Source organism: Durio zibethinus, chromosome 12 (assembly GCF_047325235.1).
Source record: "Durio zibethinus cultivar Kanyao isolate XHJ-2024 chromosome 12, ASM4732523v1, whole genome shotgun sequence".
NCBI lineage: Eukaryota > Viridiplantae > Streptophyta > Magnoliopsida > Malvales > Malvaceae > Durio > Durio zibethinus.
Genome location: NC_143173.1, coordinates 16,198,170 through 16,220,162, shown reverse-complemented (window position 1 = coordinate 16,220,162; position 21,993 = coordinate 16,198,170). Strand labels below are relative to the sequence as shown.

At 32.7% G+C, this 21,993-nt stretch overlaps 1 protein-coding gene and 2 pseudogenes across 3 annotated transcripts; 2 read left to right on the top strand and 1 right to left on the bottom strand.

Annotated features, from left to right (window-relative positions):
- Window positions 1-2,289: 2,289 nt before the first annotated feature.
- LOC111297646 (serine/threonine-protein kinase PCRK1-like) lies at window positions 2,290-5,414 on the bottom strand (annotated as a pseudogene). Its single transcript, XR_016326277.1, has 4 exons — window positions 4,342-5,414; window positions 3,563-3,822; window positions 3,350-3,491; window positions 2,290-2,964 (listed from the first exon to the last, which is right to left on the bottom strand). The product of XR_016326277.1 is annotated as a serine/threonine-protein kinase PCRK1-like (transcript).
- A 3,031-nt stretch (window positions 5,415-8,445) lies between these two features.
- On the top strand, window positions 8,446-16,900 carry LOC111296342 (ABC transporter G family member 24-like; annotated as a pseudogene). Its single transcript, XR_016325973.1, has 14 exons — window positions 8,446-8,739; window positions 9,313-9,389; window positions 9,708-9,976; window positions 10,321-10,382; window positions 10,475-10,620; window positions 10,810-10,842; window positions 11,000-11,075; window positions 11,265-12,185; window positions 13,625-13,921; window positions 14,157-14,651; window positions 15,179-15,327; window positions 15,610-15,899; window positions 16,002-16,135; window positions 16,203-16,900. The product of XR_016325973.1 is annotated as an ABC transporter G family member 24-like (transcript).
- A 2,160-nt stretch (window positions 16,901-19,060) lies between these two features.
- On the top strand, window positions 19,061-20,797 carry LOC111297213 (lysM domain receptor-like kinase 3). Its single transcript, XM_089740809.1, has one exon. The coding sequence runs from the start codon at window positions 19,317-19,319 to the stop codon at window positions 20,589-20,591; it is 1,275 nt and encodes a 424-aa protein (XP_089596935.1). The 5' UTR covers window positions 19,061-19,316; the 3' UTR covers window positions 20,592-20,797.
- Window positions 20,798-21,993: the final 1,196 nt, after the last annotated feature.

The window sequence follows — 21,993 nt, the reverse complement described above, 5'->3', positions numbered from 1 at the left end:
TTTATATTATCATATTAAAAAATAAAATTTATATTTATACATATTTAATATAAAATAAATATGATATAAATATATGAATTACAAAATTTAATTTAAGTGATTAGAAAAATTACAACAGTTATATCAAAATTTACTTCCTACAAAGAGGGTAAATGAACCTTTTAAATTAAGCGTTGGCAATTTTCCACTATAGATTTTAAAGAATTTTAAAAGGTAATTTCCATTTGAGCATTCGGCTAGGGTTAGAATTCCATTGAGGTAATAGCGTCATGCCGCCCAAAACAAACGTGGTCCAAAGCCTCATCCTACTCTATTTCTCTTTTATTTTTTTGTCTCTTGAAAGCGTCGTCATCCTATTCTAAATTTACCCAACATCTGTTTAATATTAGGTATATTATAAACATTAAATCTGCTTGATATTTTTGACAAGTTCCTACTTAATTCTTGGCTTCTTCCCTTGTTTCTTCTTATCTTTACATTTAAAAACAGTGCAATTTTTCAATGGCATGTCATTAGCAACAATTAGCAAGACAGCTATAATTTTCAAATTACCTCACTATAGATACCTTTTTAATATATATATATTCAACAATAAAATTTGAAATTTTAATTTGAAAGTTTTGATTTTAAAATATGTGAAAAAAATTTTAGATTTCAAATAAGCAAAGATTAGTATCTATTTCATAACCGTTATTATTATTATTTTTTTGGGTACTTGCAATTGTTAAATATAAAATTTTAATCATTAAAATTAAAAATTTAATATTCTTTCAATAAATCATAGAATTATTGATAACTTACGAATATATATATATATATATATATATATATAATAGACATCCCCTTGATCAAAAACACTTTTAGGATCTCTCTTAGAACACTAGTTTTTTTTTTACTGGTTTTCTAATCCGTCTCCTTAGTTGTCCATAGAAGCATGTTGATTACTATTTTAATTTATGTACTGGGACCTATGTTTTTTTTTTTTTAATTTATATATCTAGGAGAGAAATAACTTGGAAAAGAATTCAAGTTTGATATGATAGAGTTAAGAAATAACAACATTATAATATGTAAGGTCAATGCATACGTAGTTAATCTTCTTAGTTTTATTAATATCATTTTCTTCCCTGATGCATACTTCAGATATTTTTTAACTTCAGATGAAGTATGCAAATCTACATGTGGACTCTTTCAAGTTTGTTTAGGGATGGTAAATGTATTCAAATCCGTCAATTTTCAACCTAATATGACTTTATATCATATGGGAATTGGATTTTAAATAAATCCGTCTCAATTTAATTCGGTATATATGTAAAATATATATATTTTATTATTTATTTAATTTTATAATTATATATATTATATGAATAAAATTATTATGCAATATTTTAATTTCAAATATTAATTTAATAAAAATACTACATTTATACATATTTAAAATATAATTTATATTAAAAATATATTTTATGAATAATATATTAAATTAAAATTATTAAATTAATTTCAAAACAGATCAATTACAATTTTGTATATATACAAATTGGATAAGATATAAAAAAAAATCTATTTTAATATTGAATTGAGTCGGAATAAAATATATATGCTATAAAATCGGATCGAAATCAAGACAAATAAAAATTCACTTCGGCTATATCCATTGCCATCACTAAATTTGACACTTAAACTTGATAGTTGAAATCCGCTTTTAGTTGAATTCAAATTTAATTAAATTATTTCATTTAACACTTTAAAAAGGTGACATTAAGCATGATTCATTACTTGTACATTTTATTTAACAAATTATAAATGGAATTTGTAAAGTAAGGCAGAGAATACATTAATTAGCAATTAAGTTTTGGTCTCAGCTTGCATCAAGCCAAGCATCTTAATTTGCATCAGCTTCTGCATTTTAGGTATATTGATGAGAGTCATGAAAGCCAAGAAAACCCAAATGCTTTAGAAATTGAGTTGTTCGGGAAATTTTGCAAATCCGGTAATTTTAAACAAATTATAATGATATAATATGAAAATGATAAAAATTAAAATAATTAAAATAATATGATTTAAAATTTTAATAAAAATTTTATTTGAGTTTGATAAAAATTAAAAATATGTTTTGTATTTGACGTGGCTAACACGAAATATAATATAATAATTTTTATATTTTATACATATTAAATATAAAATAAATAAATACAAATATAGAAATTGTTAAGTTTAAAATTAATCCTTAATTGACTAGATATTACTCTTTCAAGCTATTAAGCTTTGAGCACGAAGTATCTCTCAAATATGGTAGTTTCAAAACTTCCTACACAAAAAGCAAAGCCTATACATAATGCATGTAGTTGATTATCTCAATAAAACCTTTACAATTGCTTTTACACGATCTCCAGGGGCAAGAGTAATTTGCAGAATTCAACCAAATTCAACTATAGTTACTTAACAAGTCCACATGATCTTTGGCCTACACGTTCGCCAAATCAAACACCCTTTTTCCCTGGTTATCAGATCAACAAACCTTCTTTTCAAGCGTTCTCCATTTGATAGCTCGGAATCATTTTTTGGAGTTGAACTCTTCATGGGGAGTTGGGGGCTTACCATGTCTGCTGCTTCCACAATTCGATCCACCATTTCTAGAACTTCACTCATTTTGGGGCGCAGTTTGGCCTGCCGTGCCAAGCATTTGTTGGCTACAGCTGCCAGTTTTTGAGCAGATTTGAGGGAATACTTCCCTTTGAGCCTCGGGTCCAATATCAACCTGAATTTCTTCATATCAGAGATGTGTGGCCTGACCCATTCCAAGAGTTTTTCTTCGCCCTTGGGCCGATTCCGATCCAAAGGACGCCTAACAGTTTTGAGTTCATAAAGGAAAACTCCATATCTCCATCCATCACTTTTGGCTGTGAGGCACCCTGTTTGAATGTATTCAAGAGCTGCATATCCTATGGTTCCTACAACCAGCTCAGAAAGTGGACAAAGTTTCACTATTTCTATAAAATGACCATGCCTATGAAAATTTTGCAGAGTATGGAAGAAAATGAGCCTGAGAGGAAGGAGTGTAAATAAACCAAATATCTGTTTGACCCTGAAATATTGTTTGTAATCTTTTGTTAAACTTAACATAAATGAATCAAAAGCGATTATCTTCACAAACCGTTCATTGAAAGCTATCTTCGTTTACACTTTTATATTATAAAAATGAACATAATATAGCGAATTTTTAAGTTTAATAAATAAATAGAAATCGAATTTATTCATACTCTTTGTAGAACGGATTTTCTGTTCACCTACAATGCAGCATGCATTTCAACAAAAGAATCATCAGTGGCAACTTCAAACCTACCGCGGTAGAGACATGACTTAATCCATCTGAAGGCCCTAGTCTGGCCCATCCAAAGTCTGACAGCTTTGCATTCCAATGCACATCCAAAAGTATATTTGAGGATTTGAAATCTCTGAAGATAATCTGTCGCAATCATAGAACAAAACTTCTTAACAAATAAAAGGATAACATTCCTCTATCAAATTCAATCATATCTACTAAGAAGTAAAAAGGAACCTGAAATCCATTCCTTCATGGAGGTATGCTAAGCCTCGGGCTGCATCCAGGGCAATTTTCATTCTGGTGGCCCAAGGAAGAGTTGTTTGAAACCGGCTTGACAGGTGATCCTGCACACTCCTGTTGGGCATGTATTCATATATCAGTAGCCTCAGTATTCCTCTTTCGTCATCCTCAGCATAGTAACCCACTAATTTGACAGGATTTTGGTGTTCAACTACCCCTAAAACATTTACTTCTGTCACCCATTTTTTGTGTCCCTGTGAAAAAAAAGTGGAAACAAATGTTACATTTACATACTTTAAAAGGATTAATTGTTACAACCACAAGTTACATACAAGAACATATAATATGAATCGATTTAATCACCCGAGCTTTCCTTTTTTAAAAGTAAATTCTCATTAGCAGGCAAAAGTAGGAGCCAAGGTGCATTGCAGTGCAATCTATGCTAAAACGGTGTGACAAAGGCTAGGTAGACAGGCATGGGCGGAGCTACACGGGTAGATGGAGGCTGTTTTTCGTCTTTTGGGCTACAACTGGGGTTCGAACTCGAGACCCTCAACCCTAGAGCCGACTCTAGTACGACTGAGACCCAAGAAGAAGGTTTACAGGAGATGACTGTTAGGTATCTAACCAGTAACCGGGCATTCCTGGAATATACTCATTGTTTGTTTGACTCACGGTCCATTTGGATGGACGGTAAGATTAACTTTGACGAGATAAAAACGACCGTGTAAGTGAGATTAATTACAGTAACATTACAAAAGCGAAAAGCTAACCTGCAACCCTCGTCTGCTGAGCTGTTTAACAGCAATATCAATTTTCTTATGAGAATCTTCTGTGCTTTGGATTACACCCTTATGCACACCACCAAATCCACCTTCTCCAATCATCAATGAGCGGCTGAAATTCTTTGTTGCTGTTTTCAACTCTCTGAGATTACTTTGTCTTTGGGACAAACCTGCAAACGAGTTCTTCGTGGAGGATTCTGTGCTAAAATCTGACACATTCAGAGAATTGAACTCAGACCCAGATCTCCTCGTATCATGATCTGTTGACATGGAAACAGATGTGAAGGATCGAACCGAAATAGACTTTGTAGTTTTTGGTTCAACATTCTTCTCTTTACCAGAGAAATCAAAACACTTCGTGGACCCAAAGAAACAGACAACCTCACTGCACATTAACAATTACATTTGTATGGATCAACCAAAAGCAAATTACAACTTCCAGCAAATATTCAAAACATGAGACAAAACACCTTGATCAACTTAAACGATAGTAGCTCAAAAGTCAAACATGACATCAAGATGCCAATGTTTTTTGTCTGCATTTCTTGTTAGCAGCAAAAGAAGTCATCTTTAACAGAAATAGTCAAAACCATTTTCTTGATTTGAACCACCAAGAAATCTTTAAAAAGATGTAAACTTTTACATCTGATACAGAGGAATTCAACAACATTTTGAATTGTGAAAGACCAAAAAAAATTTCATAACATTTTTTGACAGAAAGGAAACAATTTCAAGAAAGCACTGTCCTTTTGCTAATGTTCTGTTTCAAACACAAAAAATCACTAACAAAGTACTACAATTTACAGGTTCTCATATTAAAGAGATATCCCAGAAAGCCAAAAGGTACTTCTGAGAGGATCCAAGTACAAAGCAACGAGCTGTCTATGATCTAACGCAACAAGTCAATACAAAGGCAGCTGTATTGTAGCTCACCAACCAAGAACCCCATTAGACCAAAAAAAAAATTGTGCAAAAAAGGTCGTGATTTGAACTAGATCTGCTGAATGTCATGTCTTAAATGTAATTGTATGATTTAATTAGCTTAAATCTTAAGTTCTTGATAAAAGGAAAAATAATAAAAACCATATGAGATTATAGTATTATGTCTAGGACTTGAAGAACAAAAAAGTGAAAAAGTGTGAAAAGTGAAAAGATTTATTTGTCACTTTCTTCAAAATAAAGGATTCGAAGGTGACAAAATCAAGGTGAATGAGTCATTGGAATATCATATCTATGAATACAAGAAAAAGTATAGTATTTGTAGTAAAGGTAGCTGGAACTTGGAAACCATTAACATAGCTTGCAACCAAGGGCTTTAAATTGTTTAAACCATAAATTCAAAGTGAAGACAAAAAAACAAATCAAGAGTCAAAATTTATGAAATTTGCATGAAAAAAAGGGGTAATTCTAATTTCTTTTTGTGTGAGCACAAGGTGTTGTGTTCAATCATTAGGATTGTTGTCATTGTTTTGAATTCCATAACGTTATCTCATATCAATGTTCTATTCAATTCTTTTATTGCCTTTAATATAATATAGTTTGGATAGCACATCAATGCAAATCCTTTTAATATTAGTATTGATGAATAAATTATAAAAATTTTCAAAATATAAACATATTTAGGATGAAAAAACTTATAAAAAATTTGACTCAATTTGACTCAAAACTTTAAAAATAAAATAAGAATTTTAACTCAATCTTATTAAAATAAAAAAAAACACTTTCATCATAAAATAATATAAACCCAAAATTTTTCTCGAAATTTAAATTGAAATTATCTAAAAATGCTATCATATGAATCTATAAATAAACAAGTTAATATGTCCAATTGTTACATTTAGATAACATCAAATATTGTTATAAATAATGTAATTTGGTGAATATTTTACTCCATGGAAACATCATTTTATGTCTTTGTCATGAAGCTGGCAACATATATGAACAAGACAATATGCAAAACTTTGCTCTTAGAACATCTCTATCCCTTGTTTCTGTTGAACCTGACAAATTGAGAAGATGATAACATTATTTTTAATGAAAATTGACATATGGATCATAACATTTATTTTTCATTAATGATAATGGAAAATGTGTTGCAAGTACATCAAAGGCATGGAAAATGTGTTCTTGCAAGTACATTAAAGGCATGTAATAAAGCTAAGGTTAATTTCATCTCTCCATTAATACAAACCTTCTCTTTGTCTAGTGCTCTTGCTTGTACATTAAAGGTTCGGTCATGCCTGCATTTTACAATAGTCAATTCTCACCTTCACCTTTATAATTGTACTTCGTCTGCTTGATTACAACCGAAACATCTTGTTAAACTTTTTAAATGACAAAATTTTTCACCATTTTATGAATTAATAATAAATGAATTTGATTCTTGTCGATTCAGTTTAAAAAATATTTTTCATTCTAATTCAAATCAAAATTCATAATAATGTACATTAACTAAAATAATTAATTTAAATTCGATTTAATTTGATTTATTATCTCTATAATCATTAATACTAAAAATTGAACACTATTAACTATCTTACAAATATTAACATAAAATAGGTGGATGATGGCTTTATGTACTAACAGGTTTATTAGATTATGCACTTATAAGATGAAAATTTTGGTCTTATAAATTATTATTAAACCCAAATATACTTTTTATTATAGATTTATACATGAACGGTTCCTGATAACTGTGAAAAGTTTAGTTCTCTCCTCTATAGTCTGATATCAAATTGTAGTACTAGGTCTTACAGACCTCATCTCTTCTAGGGAAAATAAACGAAAAAGATTTGAAATATGTAAAGTGTAAATTACAGCTTACATGGACTAAGCCATGATTGTCTTGGCTTATTCGCAAATGTGTTCGTTCGATTGTTTTAGTTAATTGTTAATTGAATTACTTAAAATTAAACTAATAAGATTATTTTTTATTTTTATTTTTATTAATTGAATTAAATTTTATAATTTTGAAAATTAATTGACCAAAATTAATTCGGTTGATTCAATTAATTTTTTTAATTAATTGAATAATAAAATACAATAATTTATATTATATCTTAAATTCTTAAGGTTTTATATTTAAAACAAATTAAATAAAATTATCCAATAAAAATATTTAAATATCAAAGTATTAAGTTAAAATCTTTAGTAACTTGAAATGAAATTCATAGTTTAATATTTTTTTGTTATATATATATATATGTTTTATTATATTTTAATTAAAATTTTGGTTAATTCAATTTAAAAGCTAAATTACTCAAAAATCAAAATTTTTTTAAAATTATTTTCAATAATTAATTAAAATTAATTTAATAATTAGTTGATTAAATAAATTAAATTAATTCGATCAATTAATTTAATTAAAATCAAATTATGAACCCTCTTACTTATTTAAAGATCACAATTCATTTTAACATTTAAGATCAGATGATCTGACTTAATTTTAATCTCAGAATTAAATCAAATAATTTAATTAAAATATTAAAATGATACAAAATAAAAATAATACAAATTAAAAATTTATAAACAATTTAATAAAAATAAAATTTATATTTCCTCTTTTTCAGGTCTGATACGAATAGCTTTTCAATATTTTTTCATGAATAGCTACATCTGCGAAAAATAATTTACTACAACTGTACTTAAAAAAAAGTTCAGAGTCTGATAGGATGGGAGTCTATTGTATTAAGCAGATTTACAAACAGTTATCTTCTCAAAACCAGACAGCACAACGAAACATGTCTTGGCTGCTAAAGCCGGCAAACAAGCATGAAGTCCTTTAGACAAGGTCTCTTCTTGCAAGGGTCCCACTTTCACCATTTCTTCCTAACTCTTTCCATCTGCCTTTCTCACCCTGCCATTGGCATGAAAACCAGTAAGGAAAGGAAATATAAAAATGAAAATAATTTTTCCTCTTATTACAAATAGTGGCCTAGTAGCCTTCCTAAAATAATTAGAAGTTTGACCTTTGAAACCCACCACATGGTTCCTCAAGCCAATCCAATAGCTCTTTATATTCCTCATTAACAATTTTCTTTAGCTCCAGGTATTCATATTTATCCTTAATGAAAAGCAGAGTTCCATTTTTTTGTCACAAGAACTCAAAGAACAAATCATCTCTTTGTTGGGTTTCTTTTCAAATGCTCAAATGGGCGTAAAGAAGTTAAAAAATTGTACTTTTTGGTCAGTTTCAATCTGGGTTTTTGTATTTTTGAGTTTCTTGGTGAATATGGTTCAATGTCAAGATTTGAATGATTATGAGCAAGTGGACAATCCTGATGTTCTTCCCTTTATTACAGCCCTTGTTAATAGCAGGCTTTCTAATCTTACTACAGTTCTTAGTAAGGATATTAGTGACCAGGCCAGTTTCTGCATAAAGGACCAGTGAGTTTTCATTCTTTTTTTTTTTTCTATGTTTTACTTGTTCATTGTCGAGTTGTAAAATTGAATTGATGAGGAAAAGAAAAGGAAACATTGGGACTTGAATTTGTTTTATCATTTATGTTTAATGTTGCTTTAGGATCTTGGTTGATTGAAGAAGGTTAGCTTCTTTTTAGTTGTATTAAGCTCATTTATTTATGCTTTGCCATGCCATTTCTTTTATACTTTTTGGTTTTTTTTTTTTTTTTTTGTTACTCTGTTCAGTTGCTGAAAAACTTGTAAGACTGTAAACTGCATTGAACTGTTGAGTTCTGTATTCTTTTGGTTTCTTCGATAATGAATAAAAATGAAGCATGGCTGCCACATGTGAATGAAGTTTGTACTAACTAGTGCCATAAGTTCTTTTCTGGCTACAAAGTGAAAGTCTTCTTTTTTTTTTTTTTTCATTTTGTAATATATTGTTTTCTTTATTTTTCATAAAAAATTTCTGAGGTAATACTTTTTTCTTAGTCTTGTACATTTGTACATACAATTTAATTGGATCATGTTTGAGTTTGAAGGTGCTTCTATGTTCAGGAAGGCTCACTGGAATAAGGCATTCAATTTTTCATCCAATTTGGACTTCTTGGCTTCCTGTGTTCAGAAAACTAAAGGTACAAATATACGTAATTAGCAAGAGTGAAACTACTTGCTCTCTTTGGTAGCTAAGGAAATGTAGAGAGAGATGAGAATAAAATTTTGAAGCTTTGACAGTGTTCTTCCTATAATGTTTTGCTAAACATCCTGTTTAGTATTGCTTCTAAAATGTGTTGTCTTAACATAAGTTATAGCTTTAAGTAGAGATTTCTTGCATAAACCAACCATGTACTTGGAGCTGAGACTAGTTGAATTGAATTATATATGTGAAAATTTTCTTTTATTCTGTTGTCTCATGTGTTTGTATGGTACTGTCATGTTCATTGGTTCCACAGGAGATATTGCGCGGCACTTTTGCACAGCAGCAAAGGCAAAATTCTACTTTGATGCTTTTCTTAAAAGTTCAAGTGCAACTACTTTGAGCCTAACAAGAACTGTAATTTAACCTCCTGGCTTTCTGGTTGTGAGCCAGGATGGGCTTGTAGTATTGGTTCAAACCAGCAGGTTGACCTTGTAAATTCTCAAGTCGTTCCTGCTAGGACTCGTAATTGTCAGGCTTGTTGTGAGGGCTTTTTCTGCCCTCGTGATCTTGCGTGCATGATTTGTAAGTATATAAGAATCTGTAAATGCTTTCTTCCTAGATAGCAAATTTTTATTTATTGTTCGGAATCCTGCAAAACAAAGTGCATTTTCTGCCTGGTGTTAGTAATGTATAATATGCTCTCTAATTTTCATACTTCTAGTTATTGAGTTTCTTCGTTGCCTAGTCTAGTAATGAAATATGCAACACTAATAGCCATCAATTCTCAAGTATCTTTTGCTGGCATATACCCTTGTAACTTGTCATCTTTAAGCATCATTCCATGCTTAATTAGTGTTTTGTTAACACATTTTAAAAGATATTTCTTTTTTTTTTCACATGCTTTTTTTTAGGCTGTCTTCCTAAAGCTTGCCCATTGGGTTCTCATTGTCCAGTTGCCACTCAATAATGCTACTGGTATATGTGAGCCGTAAGTTCTACTATTTCTAAACATTACTTTACAAATTGAATTGCCTATGGCTATAAGAAGGTTCATATTAAAACTATTGATATGGTTTTCAGATATCTTTACCAGCTGCCTAGGGACGGCCGAACCACACTTGTGGAGGAGCCAATATATGGGCTGATGTTCGTGGCAGTAGTGAAATGTTCTGTTCAGTGGGGTCATATTGTCCAACAACAACCCAAGAAATGCCTTGCAGTAGTGGGTATTAATTTTCATCCTTGCAATTAGTCACTTCTCCTAGAGCTCCAACTTTTTGCCAGTTGCATTTTTCCTATATGTGTCATATCAAAATATTTAATTATCTTGTTTGCATTATTTCTATGTATAGCTTAAAATGCTGGTTTTATATTCATTTTTCCTGATGCTATCTATTTTTTGTGTGCCTTTTCAGACATTACTGCAGGATTGGTTCAACATCTGAGAAACATAAGCCCTCTGCTTAGACTGTTTATTTTGTATATTACATCTGACTGCACTGCGGGGCATATTTGACTTTGTGAAATAAATTTTTAGGTTATATGATTTATGCCTGGGTGATGTCATGTTGCCTGGATTGCTTGTTTTACGCTCATTGATCTTGCAGGCTGCTTCAAGTTGACTTCTTGCAATTCAAACACATCAAATCAAGATTTGCATGCCTATGGAATTATGCTTATAGTAAGTTGTTTGCTTTACTCTGGGAACCATGTGTATAATCACTAATTTTTATTTGTGGATTCTTACCATATTTCTTTTGATTGGTGTTTCATCTTTTTCTCATTTGAATCTAACACTTTCACGGAAGTATGCTTATACCTCCTTAGACAACCATCCAAAAATAATAGTGAAACTCCTTTGCTTATGCAGGCTGCAACCATTACTCTGCTCCTCATCATCTACAACTGTTCTGACCAAGTTCTTACCATAAGGGAAAGACGACTGGCCAAAACTAGGGAAGCAGCAGCAAGAAGTGCCAGGCAGGCAGCAAAAGCTCGTCAAAGGTGGAAAACTGCTAAGAATGCTGCAAGGAAACATGCAAGTGGACTGCAAACTCATTTTTCGGAGACGTTTTCTCTTAAAAAACCTGCAAAGCATCCTCAAGAACTTAAAATATTGAGTCAAACAAGATTTGAAACAGATAAAGACTTGTATGCTCCCACACATATGAGTACTACAAGTGAGTCTCTGTCGTCATCTGCACCAACCAAGGGACCGCAAATGGAACCTAGCAACTTGATGCGGGTAATGCATGAAATTGAAGATGACCATGAAAATTATGAACGATTTGATGTTAGTACACATGATAGAAAACTTAAAGGCCATATGCCAAAGGGAAAACAACCTAATACTCATAGCCAGATTTTTAAGTATGCATATGCCCAACTTGAGAAAGAAAAAGCACTGCAACAAGACAACAAAAATCTTACATTCTCAGGAGTGGTTTCTATGGCTGCAAATCCTGAGGAAAAGGACTCTGATTGAGGTGTCTTTCAAAGACCTTACACTCACCTTGAAAGGGAAGGACAAGCATCTTTTGAAATGTGTTACTGGAAAATTAAGCCTGGTCGCATCACTGCTGTCATGGGCCCTTCAGGTGCTGGAAAAACAACATTTATTTCTACTCTGGCTGGAAAGGAAATAGGTTGCAAGATGACTGGGTTGATTCTTATAAATGGAAAGAATGAATCAATCCGCTCATATAAGAAAATAATTGGTTATGTGCTACAAGATGATCGTGCATGGGAACTTGACAGTGGAAGAGAATCTATGGTTTAATGCTAAGTGCAGGTATGCTAGATTCAACCCCTTTTACTTGGCAACATAAACACTGACACATGTGCATATTGCAAATTATATTCTTGTTTCCTTTTCTGGACCATGTTACTTTTGGTGGTGTAGATTGCCGTAACTGGGCTTATATTGTCAAGGGATTGTGATCACTGAACCTTCCCCCTTAAACTAATCGAAAGTGCCTCTCAAAGGCTGACTGCCACCTAACATGTAATGTACTATGCTACCATATTTGAATAACTCCTCCAATTCCTTGCTTTGGAAAGAACAAACAGGACCTCAGTGATGATGTCTTTTTCTTTTTTTAGCAACTATAATATGGCACCTTCTACTGGCTAGCTAGAGCAGTTAAAATGAAGTAGGGGCTGACTTATAGCCTCTTTAAGATCGACAGGTTGTGTTGCAAATATAATGGCAACAGCATATAGTACCATTCACAGGCCCCAAATACTTTGTTGCTGATATTTGATAAATGCATGTTTAACATTCTGTAATGATGTGCGCAGCCTTTAGGAATATTATTTTGTTTATTTTCATTTCCTGGAAGCTTGAGCCATAGAATATGCATTTTGATTACTTATAGCTTATGAACTACTGTTCCCTACACTTATTTCCTCCTGGCAGAATGAAATCCATATCCATCAGTCAAATCCAGGAGTTTATTGTGCCTGGTGAATTATATTGATGAAATTTTCATCACTCAATTTGCCGCTGAATTTGCATCATTTCTACTAAGTTAGTATGCTTAGATGTTGAACTAAAAACTAATGGCTTTATGTTTCTACTAAGTTGAGACACCACCTACTTTGCATTTTAATCAAGGACTAAGAAGGTTGTGGTGGCACAGCAATCCCCCTCTCTCTCCCATAGTCTGCTGAAACCTCTCTAATGCCTTTCTTCTGTATGTCACAGAATGAACAATATAACTTGGATATTCTTTTTGGAAAAGACATGTAAAATACTAGATTTCTTAAAAGTGGGTTAGCTTACCTGTGCTATTTCTGTGCTTGTTCTTCTCCCACAAAAAAAAAAACTGGTTTTTTCTATGGATGTATATGATATCAAGGATTCAATTAGAACTTTATTCCATTTGAATTTGAATTGATTTGGTCCTCCCTTCCCTTATCCATCCTCCCCAAGAACCTGCAACATCAATCCATCCATCATTCGCCTGCTCCAAGAAATGGAACCTAAGTTTTTGACCTGTCCTCTTATGTTATGGCTGAACGTGTTTCTTATGCATGGCAACATCAGAGTTCAGTTAATGGTTATGAATGGTATTTCTGAAGTCATTTACTTGAAAAATATTCTTGCTTTTGATGTTCTTTTGTGCACACTTAAATTATATATCTTGATCTTCTGGATTATTTTCCTGTCACTTATTTTGTATTGACTACTGCTGTTCTCCCTATGTGATAAACTTTTGCATATTGAAGACTGCCGGCTTATTTATCAAAACCAGATAAAGTTCTTGTTGTTGAAAGAGTTATTGAGTCTTTGGGGCTTCAGATGGTGCATGATTCCTTGGTGGGAACCATGGAGAAGCGAGGTATCTCAGGAGGTCAGAGGAAGCAAGTAAATGTTGGATTGGAAATGGTCATGGAACCTTCACTTTTGATCTTGGATGAACCCACATCTGGTTTGGACAGTGCATCCTCTCAGATGCTTCTTAGAGCACTTTGACATGAAGCTCTTGAAGGAGTAAACATCTGCATGGTACTTCATCAACCAAGGTAACGATTTTTCTTTTTTTATCAAAAGTTTACATTTTCAATCTGGTATTCATGAATTTGCTTCTGTCGCATACTGCTAACTGCTGTATCCTTGCATATAAGAAACATATTATTAACTAATATGCAGGACTTAGAAACTCGGTTTAGAAAAGTCATTGTAAAATTCGTTTTAGATTCTAAGGTATGTGAGTATACTGTCTTTTTTCTGTATTAATTGCTGAAATTTCTGGTTCAGCTATGCCTTGTTCCAAATGTTTGATTATCTAGTACTTTTGGCCAAAGGTGGCCTCGGTGTCTACCATGGTTCACCAAAGAAAGCAGAAGAATACTTTGCAGGCCTTGGGATCCATGTCCCAGAACGTGTTAACCCTCCAGACCACTTTATTGACATTTTAGAGGGTATGATAACTCCAAATGCAAACTCAGGTGTAAACTATAAAGAACTTCCTGTCAGATGGATGCTTCACAAAGGGTACCCAGTGCCCCCTGACCCGCAGCAAAGTGCTGCTCGGCTTGTTGTGCCCTCAGCGAGTGTAGGTTCAGCAAATGGGAAAAATCCTGCTCATGCTGGAATGGAGGAAAGATCTTTCGCTAGAGAGTTATGGCAAGATGTCAGGAGTAATGTGGAGTTGAAGCGGGATAACATATGCCACAATTTCTTAAAGTATAAGGACTTATCAAGCCGAAGAACTCCTGGCATACTGTGGCAATACAGATACTTTCTTGGGAGGTCAGTAATGTCTAGTTTTTGTTTGGATTGCAGGTTGTTTCAAATTTTTTATGATGATTAATTCAGTAAAATGTTGAATGATAGAAACCTCATTTATACAACACGTATTCCATAGCTTTTGTCAGATATGTTGATTATAAGTTTTATCCGGAGCAAAGCAGTTATTGACAGCACCATAATAAAGTTTTAGGCATGAAATGCTTCAAAAGTTCTGCTTTTTTCTGTTTAAGGTTGTTGAGATCCCAGTGATTCTGCTTATGAATTGGTCTGAATAGATGATGGCCTTTGGGCTTTAAATTGCGAAAGATTATTTATGTCAAATTATGAATTAAAAAACCACAATTTTCCTTTCTATAACTGTTATTACGAGTCTTTAACGGCTTGTGCTTGATAAATTTTCAACAGGGGGTAAATTTTGTAGGATCATTTGAGTTAACTATCCGGTGGTGAATACAGTTCAATTTCTTCATGTTATTTTTTTTATTCTTGACAGATCTTCAGCTTCTTAATTCCCACAAATATTTCAGGGTTGCTAAACAGCGAATGAGGGAAGCTAAGATGCAAGCAACAGGTTATCTGATCTTACTGCTTGCTGGAGCCTGCCTAGGAACATTAGCTAAAACAAGTGACAAAAACTTTGGGGCAGTTGGTTATACTTATACCATAATTGCAGTCTGTAAGTTGGACTTATGCTAGAAGGATTTCTTCAAATTAACTTGCTCTTTTGATTTGTTCCCATGAAAGTTGCAACAGCACTGGAGGAACTTCATTTTACTTTTGCCTCCAGCAAAGTCTTTTTTTTATAAAACATTATATTCATTTAAAAATGAAGCATAAATTGCATATAGAAGGCTAAAATACATTTGCTAGAATTATTAACGATGATGTGCATTTCATATGGTAATTCGGTTGCCGTATGAAATAACTTGCTCACCATAATTGATCTTGATGTTTTCAGCCCTTCTATGCAAAATAGCAGCTTTGAGATCATATTCACTGGATAAATTACACTATTGGAGAGGGAGTGCATCTGGCATGAGCAGCTCAGCTTACTTTTTAGCCAAAGACACAGTTGACCATTTTAATACAGTGATCAAGCCTGTGGTGTATCTCTCTATGTTCTTTTTCTTCACAAATCCAAGATCTTTGTTCACGGAAAATTATATTGTCTTGCTGTGCCTAGTGTACTGTATGACTGGTATAGCCTATGCATTGGCCATCTTCTTTCAACCTTGTTCTGCACAGCTGGTGAGCAAGATTAGCATGTGCTAAGAGTGGAAAACAATGCCTTTTTACGTAGCTGTTCTTGTAGTGGAAAACAATTCCTTGACATTCTAATGTTTCTTGTAGTGGTCGGTTCTTCTTCCTGTTGTTTTGACTCTTGTTGCCACTCAGACAAATGATAGTGAAGTTTTGAAAAAGATATCTAATTTGTGCTATCCTAAGTGGGCTTTGGCAGCTTTTGTGATAGCAAATGCTGGAAGGTATGGCTAATTCACCCCTTTATCTATTTGAGAGATCAAAGATAAATATGTAAATATTACATTTCAGGTACTATGGAGTGTGGTTAATCACTCGTTCTGGAGCTCTTCTGAAAAGTGGTTATAATCTACATGAATGGACCCTTTGTATAGTCATCCTCATTCTCACTGGTGTAGTCAGCCGTTTAATTGCTTTTCTCGGTATGATTACATTCCAGAAGAAGTGAAAATCAGTGTCCAATCTAGCATTTCTTTGCATTGTATTTCCACGTGCAGAAGTGGAATCCTTCAGCTCTCAAGGCTCATGCATGGCGCCACTGAACCTTCAGCAACAGGAAACTCATACGAATAAAGATCTAAATCTGTCAGTAAATTTCGTCGCTTAGGTTATACCCCCTATCTCCCATTTTCATTTGCGCATGAGGGAGTGGGTTTCCTTGGTTAGATTTATTTGATTATCCATTCATAGGCCTGTTGCCAGGTAGATATTATTGTTTTGAAATGAGTTCATATTGGTTAGGCCATCATATCTTATCTCCACAGCATAAAAGCATACAGTACATACCATTTGAAAGCCTGGAATAACTTTCCTCATAATTGTATAGAAATGAGATGAAATTTCCATCATGATGCATTATCCGGAGCTCTTTAATCTTTGGTTTTTATTGTTTGAACTTGCCAGTGGTAAGAAAATTCAGCATTTAGTTGAAAGTCAAAACTTTTGATATTATTTTTTTCAGGTAATTAACCATGTCACTTTTGATGTTATATTTATGCTTTTCAGCAACTTGGTTTTCATGCATTTATATCTTCCATGAACACATTGATGCTTCTAAACAGTATCAGAGTTTACTGGTGTTTGTTAATTAGCAAAGGTTACCGGGTAAGTCAACAGGGTTAGTTGAGTTGGTAAGTATCGAATACTTAGGTTTAAGGCCTAGACTCGATTCTCGCTGTCAGCAGTCACCTTGGTAGGCGATCTGTCAATCCAATGCGTCTTTGATGAAGCCTGCGGTATGCCTTAATCCTAGAATAGGGAAGCTTCCTAGCATCCTAAACTTTTATGCTAAAAAAAAGGGTTACCCGAGACAAAAAGAGCAGATAGGCCATAGAAATTGCTCCAGCTGATGGCTCAAAAGCTGAGAGAGGACCCGCGCTTTATCTCTGAATCTCAAAAGATGAAACATAAATCCTAATTTATCCAGAGATGCAAGTAGCTGTAATTAGGAAATTGGCAGCAATAAAAGTAGCTGTTGGATTATCTCAAGTGGAATGTAGCCAACTTACAATGAAGTATGGTAGGCTGGCAATTAACAAGTTTTGCCTAAAGAACTCTGGTTTCTAATAATTTGTTGGCAGCCTAACTAAGCTACCATTGATGATGTTAATAGCCAACAAAGGTTAGTTGAGGTGGTAAAATTTGAATACTTCATTTGTAAAATTTAGATTTGAGTCTCATCGTCAGCAATTCTCTTTTATAAACAATTTGTAAATTTAATGTAAATCTTTTCTGAATTTTGCAGTTGTTTTGATCCTTCTAAAATTTTATTGACAAAAAAAATGACATTAATATGCAACTGTGAGCAGAAAATACCAAATGATGGTCCATCATTCAAATTGACTTATCCTTTATGATCCATTTGCATGGATAAAGCCAGTTCCATAACGAGTAAAAGAAATTGAATTCTGAAATCACAAGGATGTCATGTTATGGTTATAATGAGTCTGGAACTTCGTTCTACTTGAATATCCAAAAGAAATTGGCATATCTAGATTTCTTTTCCCAATAAAAAAGGGTTAAAAAACACATATTCAACTAAAGCAGCTCTCACCCGACAACTGCTGATAGCAGTCTCCTATGGTAATAAGAAATCTTCAATATTGTTTATTGTCTCAATATTTACTTGTTGCTGATGAGTCTACCACCCCAATCATATTCCTCGTGAATTTGTCAAACATTATATTTTATGATGGCGGCGTGGGGTAGAAGCAGCCAATGAAAGGGTATAACAAGTTGACAACACATGAAAATCAGAATCTTTGATGGTAATGGAAGAAAATTAATTTCTTGCTTTTTTTATTAAAAAAATCAGAATCTTATCTCGGAATTCATGTACCATAACATTAAAAGAAAATCACTTTTTTTTTTTATTTGAAACCTTGTTCTTCAAATTTTCGTTAAAAATAATGCTAAATCTGGTTGATTTAGAGCCAAATTTTTATATTATACGAAAATAAAAATAATGCTTTGATCATAAAGAAGTTGATTTAATTAGTAGAATTATTCTCTTCGATATAAGTAATTTTAGGTTTGAGTCATATCTTATTAGAGTTATCTCAAATATATAATCTACACCATTTATTTTTTTAAACTATAGGATGTTAAATTTTTACTATTGATTGATTTAGAATCAAATTTATATATTATGTAAAAAAAAATTTTTTAAATCATAAATAAGTTGATTTAATTAGTAAGATCATTTTCTTTAATGTAAGTAATTTTAAATTTAAATTCAATCGATAATCATTTATTATGATCATCATTGTAAGATTTACAATTATTATTTTTTAAGTTATAAGATATTATATATTTTAGTTTGATCTAAAAAATTAAATAATTTATTATTTATTCATGAATTTTTTTTATAAAAAAATCATTTAAAGATTATATAGGTAGATTTAAAAAATCATTAGAAAAATTAATAACCTTGAGAAATTGTTGTAGAGAGAAAATCTAAACAATGGCGAATTTTTCTTTTCTAGTTACGAAGAATTCCCCGGTTCAACTTCAAAGTTCAACTGCAAAACTCACACGTGCCTCCTAAAAAGTTAATTAATTTCAGGAAAAACGGAAAGCCAATTCCAACTGTAGATCATTGAGAAAGACAACACTGCAAGCTACCAAAACCAACAAAGATTTCTAAACAAAAAGAGATAGATTGGTTTTTTTGGTCATTTTGGAATTTTAACAAATTCTTTTGATTTTCTGATCCTTCTTTCCCCATAGAACTTAACCTTTTGTCTCCTAACAACAACCTCCTTTGCCGTCAGCACCACCATCACAACCACCACGAAGAACCAATTACCACCTTATAACCCACCAAAATTTTCTTTGTAAAGATCCAACTTTCCCTTTGAAAAACAAGAAAAAGTTTCAATTTTTCCTTTTCGGTTTGTCCTACTAATGTGTAGATCAAAAAAAAGTATAGATGTGATTCAACCGAGATCTTCAAATTCAAAAAGACCATCTTTTTCATCTTCATCTCGAACACCCAAAACCCCAAAATCCTCAAAATCTTCATCTTCTGTGTCAGATCCATCTTCCAGCACTTCTGCAACCAACAATTTGGTCCTTTCCTCAAGCTACTTTTACAACAACTCTTCCGGCAACTCAATTTCAAGCCAAACCTCCAAAACTCTCTCATCTTTCAAAGCTTCTCTCCCTGAAAACCCCCACATCTATAACTTCTCAGACATCTGCTCAGCCACAAACAACTTCCTTTCCAAACGGTTTTCTTCTTCCTCTTCATCATCTTCATGGCTTTGTAACCTTCAAGGTAAAGAAGTTCTCATATTTCAAAGAAAACTGAGACGTGCAATTGAGTTACCTGACTTGGTTCACAAGTTATCAGTCATTTGTAGGAGCCACCATAGTAGTTTAATTAAGCTTTTGGGTGTTTCCGTGTCAGGGGATTATGTTTATCTTGTTTATGAATATGTACAAGGAGCAAACCTTAGGGATTGTTTAAGAAACCCCAAGAACCCAAGTTTTACTATACTTTCTTCTTGGATTTCTCGTATGCAAATTGCTACTGATGTTGCTCATGGCTTGGATTATATTCACCATTGTTCAGGTCTTGAAACTAGCTTCACTCATAACCATATAAAGATCACAAGTATTTTAGTAGCTGAAGATTCTTTAACGGCTAAAATTTGTCATTTTGGCACTGCTGAGCTATGTGGGGAAGTGACAAAGGAGGAGGGATCAAAAACTCTTCGGAGATCAAATAGTAAAGTTATGAAGATTGAAGGAACAAGGGGGTACATGGCACCTGAGCTTCAATTTAGTGGTTTGGTGACACAGAAATGTGATGTTTATGCATTTGGGGTTGTGGTTTTAGAGCTGTTGAGTGGACAGGAAGCCTTGAAGTTTTTCGTTGATGAAGAAACCGGAGGGTACAAAAGAGTGAGTGTAATAGATGCTGCTAGGGAGGCTGTGGCTGGAGGCAGTGCAGGGGTGAGGAGCTGGGTAGATAGGAGGTTGAAGGACTCTTTTCCAGTGGAAGTGGCTGAGAAGATGGTCTTGGTGGCATTGGAATGTGTGGAGGAGGATCCAGGGAAAAGGCCCGATATGAACAAGATTGTAGGGCAGGTTTCAAAGTTGTATTTGGAGTCAAAGAATTGGGCTGACAAGATTGGTTTGCCTACTGATATCTCATTCTCAATGGCGCCAAGGTAAATCATACATAATTGGTTGCGGCTTTTGGTTATTTATATGAGCTAATATTTTGGAGTTGTCTATTTGATCACCAATGAGAGTTTGTAGGGATTTTGTTTTGCATTTTTACCTTTACAATTCATGATTCTTTTAAGCTAACTTGAGGTACCTATAGATATTTGTACATGTTGTGAATAATATATAGAAAAGAGTTGTTTTAGATTTCAGTTCATTTTCTGGCAGAGATTTTGTTACATGATTGTTTTAAATTAAATTCATTATTGATTTTGTTATACAAACAAGATTTTCTGCTTTGTAGTGCTCTCTGTTACTTATACATTGTAATATACTACTAAGCAAGTAGTTAGTCCAAAATTGTATATAAGTTTGACAAAAATAAAAAACCATGCTTTGTATTTGACCAACACGAATTTGACAAAATAATTTTTTGTATTTTACTCATATTTTGATATGAATATGATACAAATATGCGAGATACACAGTTGTTCAGAATTCATGTTTTGTTATTGATTTTGAATCTCATTTTCTGCAATGATATTTGATTCTTAAAACTCATTCTGTCATGAACTTAATGGATGAGTGGAGATGTTGGAGAGCAGATCATAGGAATGAATGGAACATGGCAATGTCAATGTTGTCATTAATCTACTCATCAATGTTTAAAATTTCAGTTGCCTGGTATAAGAGGCTTTCTGATAAGCGCTTTCAGACATGCCTTTTGGTGAAAATTCTGTTGTCTGGTTCACACCATTTGTCACGTTTTCTGATAAGTACTTTCAGACACCCAATCTTACACTAAATCTGAAATTCATCTTTAGAGAAGTTTAAGCAAGAACATCTTTATTAATTTGAAGAAGCATTTTTACATTCTAAACAGCTGTCTCAACCTTTTCTTAACTGCTCAGTCAGAACATGAGAAAGGAATGAAATGGAATTGGAAGGTAGATGGCTTTTTGTAGTAATTAAAGTTGTTTTTTAATCCTGTAATTTTAAACATGAAAAAAAAATATATAGTATGATTTAAAATTTTAATAAAAATAAAAATAAAAAAATAATATTTTATATTTAATGTATTAATAAAAATTATGATATAATAATGTTAATGTTTTATATATATTAAATACGAAATAAATGAACACCAATATTAGAATCAGTAAAGCTATTGTTTTCTCCCTTCCAATCTCCCTTACATAATTAGTCGAGGTTTGATGGGTCAGACGGTTAATTTCTTTTTTTTTTTTGCTTTAAATTATTGGCTAAGACCAATAGAAGCTAAGATTCCAAAGACTTCATTGGACATTTACCATCTATCTTCTCTGCATAATTCCTTTGCTTCTCTACAATGTTGAATTGAAATCCAAGTTTTCTGCCATTTTTCTTTAAAGCAATTTTCTCCTAATGG

Coding starts and splice junctions, on each gene's coding strand:
- LOC111297213 (XM_089740809.1), top strand. CDS start 19,317: ATGTGTAGATCAAAAAAAAGTATAGATGTGATTCAACCGAGATCTTCA.